The 12,208-nt window shown below is 43.1% G+C and overlaps 1 protein-coding gene across 3 annotated transcripts in view; it reads right to left on the bottom strand.

Moving 5' to 3' along the window:
- Positions 1 to 288: 288 nt before the first annotated feature.
- The window catches only part of LOC135198521 (inositol hexakisphosphate kinase 3-like), an 80,149-nt gene continuing 68,229 nt past the window's right edge, over positions 289 to 12,208 (bottom strand). For all 3 annotated transcript variants that reach the window (XM_064226176.1, XM_064226177.1, XM_064226178.1), the window contains 3 exons: positions 3,325 to 3,566; positions 2,989 to 3,164; positions 289 to 1,651 (listed from right to left, as the gene is read on the bottom strand). In XM_064226176.1, coding sequence (XP_064082246.1) covers positions 965 to 1,651; positions 2,989 to 3,164; positions 3,325 to 3,566 — 1,105 coding nt within the window. In that variant the 3' untranslated portion in view covers positions 289 to 964. The remainder of the gene's footprint in view (positions 1,652 to 2,988; positions 3,165 to 3,324; positions 3,567 to 12,208) is intronic.

Below are 12,208 nucleotides of genomic sequence, written 5' to 3' on the forward strand. Positions count from 1 at the left end.
CATTAGTATGACTTGTGTTATTGCATGATCAAATATAGTGACATGCACCACACAGTATCACAATGATCTAAATTCTTGAAATTTTTGGGTAAACTTTTATGCCAAGACACAGTAAAGGAACTTGTTTACAGTTTTCTTACACTTGCCACCGAGATTCTATATATCCAGCTATTTTTCATTATTAAGTACTATTTAGTATATAAATGGATTTGGAACATTTAGAAAAATAAATGTATGACCTTTCCATCTGTCACATATAATATAAAAGGGGTAAAGAAAACAAGAGCATAATCACTGGGTAGGGATTTATTACTCCTAAAGTAATCTCTCCTTTACATATAAACAGCACGAGGTAAACAAGGAAAAATCCGAAATACTCTTTCCATCTGCCACAAAAGAGAACTTGACACAAGGGGTAATATACACAACCTTAGCTTTGCTGTCACAGTTACTAGTTAATTTCTTTAAGAAACAAGAACGAGATCTGCCACAACAATTTTAACTTTTTATGCACTGTATTCCCATTACAACTTGTTAAACTACCAAATGGTAAAGGACCTAAAATCTCTCATCTAAAGTGTAGGGATATTCCCATACAGAGACTGAATCTGACATCTAATTCCTTTCCCCTTTACAAGGATTTTCATTAGCAAGGATTTCTGGTGCTTTGGCACTGTGCCGAGTTAACATATAGCAACATAAAAAAATTTAAACATCAAAACTCAGTATAAATAAAAGAAGCCTAACCAATAGGCAACTACATCTATACCTTTTAACATAATAATAATTTGTAACATCTTATTTACAAGTCATTTCTGACATGGAATAAATGTATAGCTACATCTGCACACATAACAACACGCATTCATGATAGATGAATTTAAAAATGTAATGAGATGATGTCTAACATAGACAAGAACACCTTATTAGACCTATCTACATAGGTCCAACGACATTTTAACTGCTAGTGGTCAAAGGTATCTCTGATGTCTTGAAATATTTTGATAAGATTTTCAAGGCCCAGGGTAATGCCTTCATCAGGGCCACTGTACACCTTTGAATCTCCCATACCTTTGTGAGTGGAATGGGCAAAGTCTATTAGACGGATATCAACTCTTGGTTTATAACTTCTATTTCTCTGACGACTTTTTGATTTATAAGGAGGTTCACCTTCATTACGACTTATCTGTTCTCTGGGTGCCTTGCCTCCCCCAGTTGCTGGAACATCCCGCATATATGCTGGATGCTTGGCTCCAAGAGAGGCATTGGAAGGCTCTTTAGATTGCCAGTTATCTCTTGCTGAATTTCCCTCTTCTACACGTGACTCCGACCAAACAGTTCCTCTTGAAGATTCGGGTGGTTTTCCTTCCTTTTCTTTTTCGCTGTCTCGCTGATGAGGTTTTAACTGACAGGGATCGTAGCCATCATACAAAATCAATAATGATGATGTGAAGAATCGAACTGAATCAAGTTTAGATATGATTGAACGCAAGTCTTCTAGCTTACTTATAATTAATTCTGCTATATCAAGTCTAAGCCTTCTTCCATTATGAAGAAACTGCCGTAAAGTCTGTTTGAAACCCTCTTCAGATAGCTTCTGTCCGTAATACTTATTTTTGCAGATGTAGCACTTCTTTTCTCGGTTATATAACTGAAAATAAAGATAAATGCATTTTAAGTGCTGCAAATTGAAATGACATACCATTGCAAAAAGCCTTTTTCTACATGGTTACAAATTATATACTAATTTGTCAATGGCACTAGTAAATGCTGGTAATTCTAGATCAGTGGAAAAACTGACTTTTGGTTTCAATAAATAAAAAGCAAAACTAACTTATACACTTCCATACTCCTTTGTATTTAGAAGTACATATCTCCTGTTCGAATCTTGCTTCTATAAATCCATCTAACAATTATAATTATTACTATTGCAATGACCAGTGTATATTCTACAACCTGAATGGAAATTTCAAAATATTATCCACATATGTACATTCTACATTAAAAAATGATTTTCATCATTGCCCCCAACAATCATTTAAATCACACACTAATGTTTTAAAACGTTACAAGCCATACAATCTTTTGTTTACCACCCTTTTTTCCAAGCCTAAAAAATCAGACTATTGTCATACTTGTTCCAGGGATAATCAGCACTGGCAATTTTCATGTTTGCTTCCATTTCAATAAGATTCTCATGTTTCCCTTCCATTCATATGAGATTTTCATGTTTCCCTTCCATTCATAAAAAATTTTCATGTTTCCCTTCCATTCAGATAACTTTTGTTGTCAGCATACTGAGAGAAAGGTTTCAATGTCAAATTACTTTATATTGAGTCATGTATACATATTAATACATCTGCGACCCTGGCAATTAAAGGAAAAAACACTAATGAAGTAAAGCAGCAACTTTATACCCTTACTCCCCTTGTTAATATACCCTTACTCCCCTTGTTAATACGTACTGTCTATATACACCCAATATGATTATAAACAACAACCAACACACTCTAGTCTGCTTATAAACAACACAGATTACAGATTACAGTACTTTACACAAAATAAAAAACAAATTGTGCAGTATACTGTCTATAAAATGTATATAAAAAATAACACTGACATTCTCTCTTACCTTTGATGCACCAAAACTGCTTACATGGGCTGGACTTAAATCTCCTCTTTATTTTTTTTTTCTTTTTATATCAATAATAAATCAGAGAAAGAAAGAGAAAGGCAGGCAAATGCACAGCAACATAATGCGTACGTGTATACATACACCACACTGTCACACATGAACATATAAACAAGGTGATTTTATATTGAACAAGTAGTTACCATTTGGGTACTGCCACATTCATACAGTAATCTAATACACATTTCCTTTAAATCTGTACTATGTGGTTTTTAAAATAGAGGAAAAACAAATGTAATTGTTTCACTGCAATGAAATACCAATGCCAAATATGAAAAAGGAAGAGAAATAATCACCTGCATGCCTGCCAGCCGAACACCTAATGTTATTGTAGTAGTATTTGCAGCTTTTGCTGTCTGGCTTCTACGTTTGCTTTCAGGTGCATCATCCCCATATTGTCTAGTCCCCATCTTTAGATCCAGAACACATGGATATCGAAACTTGAATGTAAGGTTCTCCAGCATTATGCATTCTGAAATTTTCAGGTCATAATTTAAAAACTTCATGTATAGATCCTAAAATTATAACCTTAACATTACATAATATGGAAAAAGCAATTCCTCATTATATGTAATTTATCTCATGCCTTGCTTATGGTTGACAATACCGAAAATAGACTAGCAGTGACTTACCAACAACATTTGATGAATCAAACTTTTGTTTGAGCTTATGAAGTGTAGTTTGATGACACTGTTGTAACCAAGGATTATGGGTGTCAGGATGAGTGAGAGAGAGATTTTCATCTCTAGATGAGGTTGTAGTTGTAGTTGCCGTAGTGGTGGGGCTGGAAGGAGACGACGGGCTCGAAGAATTATCTTCTTCCCCTTCACTTTCTAATTCCACGCTGCTAGAGCTCACACGTCTTAAACACGGCCTGAAATATGATATTGTTAGTATACAATAAAGTTTTGTACATACTTACCTGGCAGATATATACATAGCTTACGACTCTGACGTCACGACAGAAAATTCAAAACTCGCAGCACACGCTACAGGTAGGTCAGGTGATCTACCTTACCTGCCGCTGGGTGGGAGGTGTAAGAACCAATCCCCCTTTCCAGCCAGATTTTTCTCTTCCACCTGTCTCCTGAGGGGAGGCTGGGAGGGCCATCAGTCGTATATATCTGCCAGGTAAGTATGTACAAAACTTTATTGTATACTAACAATATCATTTTTGTACATGAACTTCCCTGCCAGATATATACATAGCTGATTGACACCCTTGGTGGAGGGAAAGAGACTTATAAGTCCAGAGAAAAGGGGAAATAACATATGTTAAAGTAATAAATACCCTTGGTTCTTACCTGATATAGGCAGAAGACTTCATAGTTACTGTCTACAAGTCTGCGTTGCCTGAAGAGTTCCAGCGAGGGCGTGACCTACAGCTGAAAAACTCTTTGGGTCTACCAATGGGAACAGCGTGACTCCGCTTGACTTTGGGTAGAATCCAGTTAGGGTCTAGTCAACTGGGATCAACCCACTTAAATGACAGAGCCTGTCCACTACATTCAAGAGTCAAGCACAAAACGATCACCTAAACAAAACACAAATGTTAAAACTACGAAAGAGGAGATGCCTCCTGCATCCTCCTTCCCACAACCAAAAAACACAATAGAAATACAATATTTAAAAAGGATATGCTTCAGCTCCCTGCCCCAGCACTGAATCCGCCAATACGTACGGGCCTAACCCAAAGCACTTCTCATACGTAATCCTTACGTCTTTCAGGTAGTGGTTGGCAAAGACTGACTCACACCTCCAATAAGTCGCCTTCATGAGGTTTTGTAAGGACAAGTTCTTCTTGAAAGCCAAAGACGTAGAGATGGCCCTTACCTCATGCTCTTTGACTTTAAGAAGTCTAAACTGATCTTGGTCACAAGATGCTTCTTTGATAAGGTTCCTTATAAAGAATGACAGAGCATTCTTTGATAAGGGCCTACTAGGATCTCTTACGGAACACCATAGGATGTCTGAGTTAGCCCCAAGTTTTTTCTTCTTCTGGAGATAAAACTTTAAGCTCCTTACAGGGCAAAGGGTCCTCTCCTCTTCTACTCCAATAGAGAGGATAAGCTTTTTAATTTCGAAGCTCCTGGGCCAAGGTGAAGAGGGGTTTGGGTTTTTCATTCTTGGCCAAGAAAGACGGGAGAAACGAACACACAGCTGAGTCTCCTTGGAACCCAACATCTTCCAAAGCTTGCAGTTCGCTTACTCTCTTAGCCGAAGCTAAAGCGCAGAGAAACAAGGTCTTCATAGTAAGATCTCTGAAGGAAGCTGAATGGAGAGGTTCGAATCTAGCGGATCTTAAAAACGATAGCACTACATCCAGGTTCCAGCTTGGGGTTAAACAAGAGTTCTTTTTAGAAGTCTCAAACGACTTGATTAAGTCATGCAGATCTTTATCTTCAGAGATGTTTAATCCCCTGTGTCTGAACACAGAAGATAGCATACTCTTGTAGCCCTTAATGGTTGAGACTACCAAACCGCATTTTTCCCTCAGGAAAATAAGAAAGTCTGCTATCTGGGTCACAGAGGTACTGGAGGAGGAAACGTTCTGATTCCTGCACCAACGTCGGAAAACATCCCACTTCGACTGGTAGACCCTGGAAGTGGAAGGTCTACGTGCAATTGGCAATTGCTCTTGCAGACTTTGCCGAAAACCCCTTAGCTCTGACCAGACTCTTGATAGTCTGAATCCAGTCAGACTGAGAGCGGGGAGGTTCTTGTGAAACCTGTCGAAGTGGGGCTGTTTGAGCAGATCGACTCTTAGTGGCAGGGATCTTGGAACATCTACCAACCATTCCAGTACCTCTGTGAACCAGTCCTGGGCGAGCCAGAATGGAGCTATCAAGGGCATCCTTGCTCCTTCTGACACTGAGAATTTCCTTAGAGTCTCCCCTACAATCTTGAAAGGGGGAAACGCATACAGGTCTAGGTTGCTCCAGTCCAACAGGAATGCGTCTACTGCTACTGCTTTCAGGTCTGAAATCGGTGAACAGTACAGGTCTATCCTCGCGTTCCTGGCAGTTGCGAAGAGGTCCAGATGAAGTCTGCCTCAGATCTTCCACAGCCCCTGGCATACGTCCAAGTGAAGGGTTCATTCTGAGGGAAGGACTTGGTTTCTTCTGCTGAGCAGATCTGCTCTGACATTTCTTTCTCCCTGTACGAACCTGGTGAGGAGACTTATCTCCCTTTCCTCCGACCACAAGAGGAGCATTCTTGCTGTTTCGTACAGGAGAATGAGTGAGTCCCCCCCTGTTTCCGAATGTAAGCCAGGGCTGTGGTGTTGTCCGAGTTGATCTGAACTGAAGACTTTCTGGAACGAGAGGTTCGAACTCCTTTGAGGGCTAACCAAATCGCCATGAGTTCTTTTTTGTTGATATGCCAGGACACCTGTTCCCCCATCCAGGTGCCTGACACTTCTCTGGATCCTAGAGTCGCTCCCCAACCTTTGTCCGATGCGTCCGCAAATAATACTAGGTCGGGGTTCTTCAACCGTAAGGAAATGCCTTCCTGAAAGAAGAGGGTCTGCCCACCAACGGAGATCCTCTTTATCTCGTCGAGATTTTGAACACAAAATCTAGGTCCTGAGCACCCTGATTCCAGTTCCGATTCAGGAAGAACTGTAGGGGTCTGAGGTGCAACCTCCCTAGAGAAACGAATTGCTCCAGCGAGGAGAGTGTCCCCAACAGACTCATCCACTCCCTCGCTGTGCATACATCTTTCTCTAGAAAGGTTGCAACCTTCTCTGCACAACGGTTTATCCTTTCCGGGGATGGAAATGCCCGAAAAAGCCTGAGACCAACCATCCGATTATCCCCAGATAAATACGATCTTGGCTGGGGATTAGCTGTGATTTCTCGAAGATTATCATCAAACACCAGAGAACTCGCTAAGGTCAAAGTGATTTGAAGGTCCTCCAGACGTTTTCTTCCTTCGATTTGGCCCTGAATCTCCCGATTTTTGCCCTGACAGCCAATCGTCCAAGTAAAGGGACACCCTCACTCCTTCGAGATGAAGCCATTGGGCTACGTTCTTCATCAGCCCTGTAAAGACTTGAGGGGCTGTGGAGAGGCCGAAGCACAAAGCCCTGAACTGGAACACTTTCCCTTTCCACATGAATCTCAGGAACTTGCACGAAGAAGGATGGATTGGCACATGAAAATAAGCGTCCTGAAGGTCTAGTGACACCATCCAGTCCTCTGGACGAAGGGCTGCTAATACTGAGGATGTCGTCTCCATCGTAAAACCCTTCTCTTTCTTTCACAAAGGACATTTCATGGGTGCTTTACGTCCAGAACCGGTCTCCATCCTCCTGAGTTCTTGGGTACAAGAAAAAGACGGTTGTAGAAACCCGCGGAATGAGGGTCCTGCACCATCTCTATCGCTTGCTTCTCCAGCATCAGCTCTACTGCTAGAGCAAGGGCCTGATTCATGTGGGGGTCTTTGTACCTGGCCACTAACTCCCTTGGTGTGGTGGTCAAAGGTGGTCTCGACACGAAGGGAATGAGGTATCCTTTCTTGATTATAGAGAGGGACCAGTTGTCCGCCCCCTTCTGTGCCCAGACGTCAGCAAAACTCAGCAGTCTGGCACCTACTGCAGTCTGGAGGAGGACACTCGTACTACTTCTTCGCTCTGATCGAACAAGAGAAGGTCCTTCCTCTTCTAGGAGGTCTTGTTCCTCTGGAGGAAGAAGCGCGGGAAGAAGGGCCTCCTCGAAAGGGCTCTTGCTTGATCGACGTTTCCTTCTTCGCCTTAGGCTGAAAGGAAGCCTTTGGAATTCTCGCTGAACGAGCCAACATATCTTGCGTCGCCTTAGCAGAAAGAGCGTTGGAAATGTTCATTGATGATTCTCTGGGAAGGAGTTGCTGGGAAAGATGAGCGTATAACAACGACGATCTCCGTGCATGCGACACCGCCTTGGTTAAAAAGAAGCAGAAAACTGCCCTCTTCTTAACCACTCCTGCCCCGAAAAGCGAAGCTATCTCTCCAGAACCGTTTCTCGCTGCCTTGTCCATGCAAGACAGTACTGAATGTAAATCCTCCGGAGATAGAGTCTTGATCCCTCGTCTTCTTAGCCAAGACTCCTAGGGTCCAGTCGAGGAAGTTAAACACTTCCAGAACCCGGAACATTCCCTTCAGAAGGTGGTCGAGTTCGCTCATTCCCCACGTCGTCTTAGCAGAATTAAGTGCCGAACGACGCGCGGAATCCACCAACGAAGAGAAGTCCGAGTCTGCAGACGCTGGAAGAGTCAAACCCAAAGGCTCCCCCGACTCGTACCAGAATCCCATCTTTCCGGTAAGCTTGGAAGGTGGGAAGGAAAAAACGGTCTTCCCCTTCTCCTCCTTAGAGACCAACCAATCGTCGAAGCTCTTGAGCGCTTTCTTCATTGACACCGTAGGTTTCATCTTCACCACCGACGACGTCTTCGTAGTTTTAGCTGTTGAAAATAAGGAAGGGGGAGACGGAGGAGCAACCGCCGAAAGAGACTCTCCAAATTCTTGTAAGAGGAGTTCAGTCAATCTCTTGTAACAAGAACCTGAAGAATCCTTTGGAAGATCTTCCTCGGAAGCACCATGTCCTTCTTCCAAAGAAAAACGTTTGGAAGATCGGGGGTGTTTATAAGGAGAGCTTTTCTGGAGAGTGCTAGCAGCCGAATGCCTACGGGAGAAGCCTACTAGAGCGATGCCTACTGGGAGAGTGCCTGCTGGGAGAGCGCCTCTGGGAGAGGCGCCTGCTGGGGAGAGCCTGCTTGGAGAGCGCCGACTACTGGGAGAGCGCCTGCTAGAGGAGGCGCGTCTGTCAAAATCCTTGTCAGAGACAACTGAAGGGCTCCTAGTATGAGGAGAGCGCCTATCAGGAACCTTACTCCTGCTAGGCTCTGGGCGCCTGTCAAGTTCTAAGCGCTTGTCAGGCTCTTGGTGCTTGTCCGATCCAAAGCGCTTGTCAGGCTCTTGGCGCCTGTCACAAGGCGAAAAGTCTTCCGAAGAAGAGCGTCTGTCAGACGCAAATTGTTTGCGAGGTACTGAGCGCCTATCTGATCGAGTGCGCTCGCAAGGAGGAGATAGTCTAGTCTGTCTCTTGCTAGGCTCTTTGCGCCTACTATCTTCTCTGAGTCTGACCGATGGCAAACAAATCTCAGGCGAAGAAACAAAATCCAGAGAAAAGTGCCTACTAGTCTCCGTGCGCCTGTGCAGAGAAGAGCGGCTTCCAGGCGAAGAGCGCCTACTGCGATCCTGGACAGAACGAGAATCCTGGTACTTGTCAAACTCTTGACGCTTGCAAGAAGAGGAGCGAGTCTTCGGAGAGCGATGTCTATCCTCCCTAAAACTAGGAGAGCGGATTCGTTACGGAGAAGAACGCCTAGTCCAAGATCCTTACGTCTCGGTGGCGGTGAGAAGGAGCGCCTGCTCGGAGAGAGCGACTGAGTCTCCTTTAATGAAAGAGGCTTCTGCTGCGAGGCTTCTGCACTCTTTCCTGCATTAGGCCGAAAAAGTCCGCAGCAATCCCTTCTTATCGACTTTCGTTCGACCGGTGGCTGAGAGAGATGTCCTTGCCGACAACGGTGCAAGAAACACTTCCCGCTAAAAGATACTTGGCCTTTAAACAAGCCAGAATAACTTCTGGGTGCCTGGTAGGACCGGCCTAAGATGACGCTGCTGGCGAGTCTCTCAAAACTCCTTCGAGTAGGCAGTAGAAGCCCTCCTCTCAACGAGCGTCGGCAAACGGAAAAGAGGATCCTTGAGATCTCCTGGTTCTCTTACGCTCGATCTCTGGTTCTTCTGAGAAGGATTCGGGGCTGGAAGGAAGGGCGCAAGGTTCCTTCCAAGCTCTCTTGAGAGGGCGAGACGACTCTGAAGCGCTCCATCTACGCTTAGGAGAAGGAGATGAAGAAGACGAGAAGCACTGTCTTAACACTTCCTTCTTGGCTCTATCCAAGGCAGCCTGGGAACGAGCAACAGGATCTGCCGAGGGGACGCCTGACCGGTGGGGGTTCTTCCTAACCTTTCTGCGGCTTTCGACTTTCCTCCTCCACTGGGTCTGGGAGTCTGGAAGAGGTCTAGGCCTAGAAGCGTTAGTGAGCCGGTCAGACGCACCCTCCACTGCACTAGGGGCACTGCACTTATCACTTGCACTGTCACTCTTACCTTTATAAGAGCGTACTTTGCTCTCATTACTCCTTACTGCGTTCTCCGAACATGAATCTTCGGGTTCAAAGCTGGGAGCAGGGGCTGAAACAGAAGGAACTACGTCTACTATCGGGTTCTCAACATCAAGTTCGCTAACATGAGACCTACTTGAACTCCTGGAAGAAGCCTTACGTGCTCTATCCTTCTCTAACTTCCTTAAGTAGGAAAAAAGAGACTTCCATCCATCCTTATCCAACCTTTCACACTCTTGACAAGGGTTAACGAAAGAACATTCATTCCCTCTACAGTTCATACACACACTGTGAGGGTCTACAGACGCTTTAGGAAGCCTCACCTTACATTCACTCTTCGAACATACTCTAAACATAGAAGATTTCTTAAGTTCAGAATCAGCCATTATGAGAAAAAAGCAAAGAACAATCCAAAAAACAATCCAAAATAGCGTATGCCAAGCCAACGAACAAAGGGTACATCACCAAATTAGTCAATCCAAGAATCGTCGGCGACGAGAATAAATCCACTATCGAGAGGACTTAACAACAGGTGCTGTTAAGCCGGTGACAGAGAAAAATCTGGCTGGAAAGGGGGATTGGTTCTTACACCTGCCACCCAGCGGCGGGTAAGGTAGATCACCTGACCTACCTGTAGCGTGTGCCGCGAGTTTTGAATTTTCTGTTGTGACGTCAGAGTCGTAAGCTATGTATATATCTGGCAGGGAAGTTCATGTACAAAATTTATATATCAAACATGCATACTTAACAAATCATGAGCACTATACTAGCAAAAAAGATTTATTTGAATAAGTGCCAAATAATTTTGTACTGTATCTTGTTTTCAGATAATACTGTAACACCAATAATTCCATGCTGCTTGAGCCCACACATCTTAAAACATGGCCTGAAATGTTATATATAAAAAATATACCAAATAAATCTTGAGCACTACATTACAAGCAAAAGATTTATTTGAATAACTGCTAAATAATTTTGTACTGTGTATATTGTTTTCAGGTATAAGGCCAATAATGAATGATTTAAAAAAATACATTTAAACTTCTCTATGTACCTTTTTGGTTAAGAAATTAGAAAAGGGGTTTGATTACACTAAACAAAAAACAGCTTTATTTGAGGCCAATTACAAGAAAATGATATTGTTATGATACAATAAAGTTTCATACATACTTACCTGGCAGATATATACTTAGCTAAGACTCCGTCGTCCCCGATAGAAATTCAAATTTCGCGCCACTCGCTACAGGTTGGTCAGGTGATCTACCGGCCTGCCCTGGGCGGCAGGACTAGGAACCATTCCCGTTTTCTATCATATTTTCTCTCTTCTTCCATGCCTCCTGGCGGGGAGCTGGGTGGGCCATAATCGTATATATTATCTGCCAGGTAAGTATGTATGAAACTTTATTGTATCATAACAATATCATTTTCATACAATCAACTTACCTGTCAGATATATACTTAGCTGATTGGCACCCTTTGGTGGAGGGTAAGAGACAGCTAATTCTGGAATAGACAGGTAAACAACATATGTTGTAGGTATAAATAAAACCTTGGTTCCTACCTGATAGGTGGTAGACTTCGTGGGTGTTTGCCCAGTAGTCTGCATCACCTCAAAAAACTTTAGCAAGATATATGATCTATGGCCAAGAGTTCTTGTGGGTCTGCCGATGGGGTCTTATCCGCTTACTCGGCAGAGCCTGAAAGGACTTTGTCAATGGGTGCTGATCCACTTATATGACAATACACCTTATGAAGGAGCATACAACCAATCCCGACCACCTGATCCTAACCACATGTTAGAAATAAAGATTGTTCCGAGTTATCCCCCGAACTCTTCACAACAACCATAACTCAAAAAACACAATACGCACACATACATAAATTTCAAAAAAAAATTTATACTCATCTAATAAGATATCACAAGAGATTCTTACTGAACAACAGTGACTGGCCGCCTGTGCGGCACCAAGTCCTTTTTGTTAGAAGAGACTCTAGAACATATCTACAAAGAATGTAAGTATATACTTAAGGATTGGTGTTGGCTCCCATACCCAGGATCGTATACGCCGACACGAAAGGATCCAGAGAAAAACATTTCTCGTAGGTCCACGCGAAAGTCTTTAATATAGATGAGATGTCAAATACCGAATTGCCCAACTCCCAATATGTTCGTCTCAAAGATTTTCTTTAGCGACATATTCTTCTTGAAAAAGAGAGATACAGTCGTCCGACTGCTCATAACTTCATGAGCTTTTACCTTCTTAAAATGGGGGGTTTGGGGAAAAGAGTCGTTCAGGACAGAACTTAGTGGAGCTTCTGTAATGACGCTCCTTTATGAAGCAAAGCTAATGCCGT

The sequence above is a fragment of the Macrobrachium nipponense genome, chromosome 22 (assembly GCF_015104395.2).
Source record: "Macrobrachium nipponense isolate FS-2020 chromosome 22, ASM1510439v2, whole genome shotgun sequence".
Taxonomy (NCBI): domain Eukaryota; kingdom Metazoa; phylum Arthropoda; class Malacostraca; order Decapoda; family Palaemonidae; genus Macrobrachium; species Macrobrachium nipponense.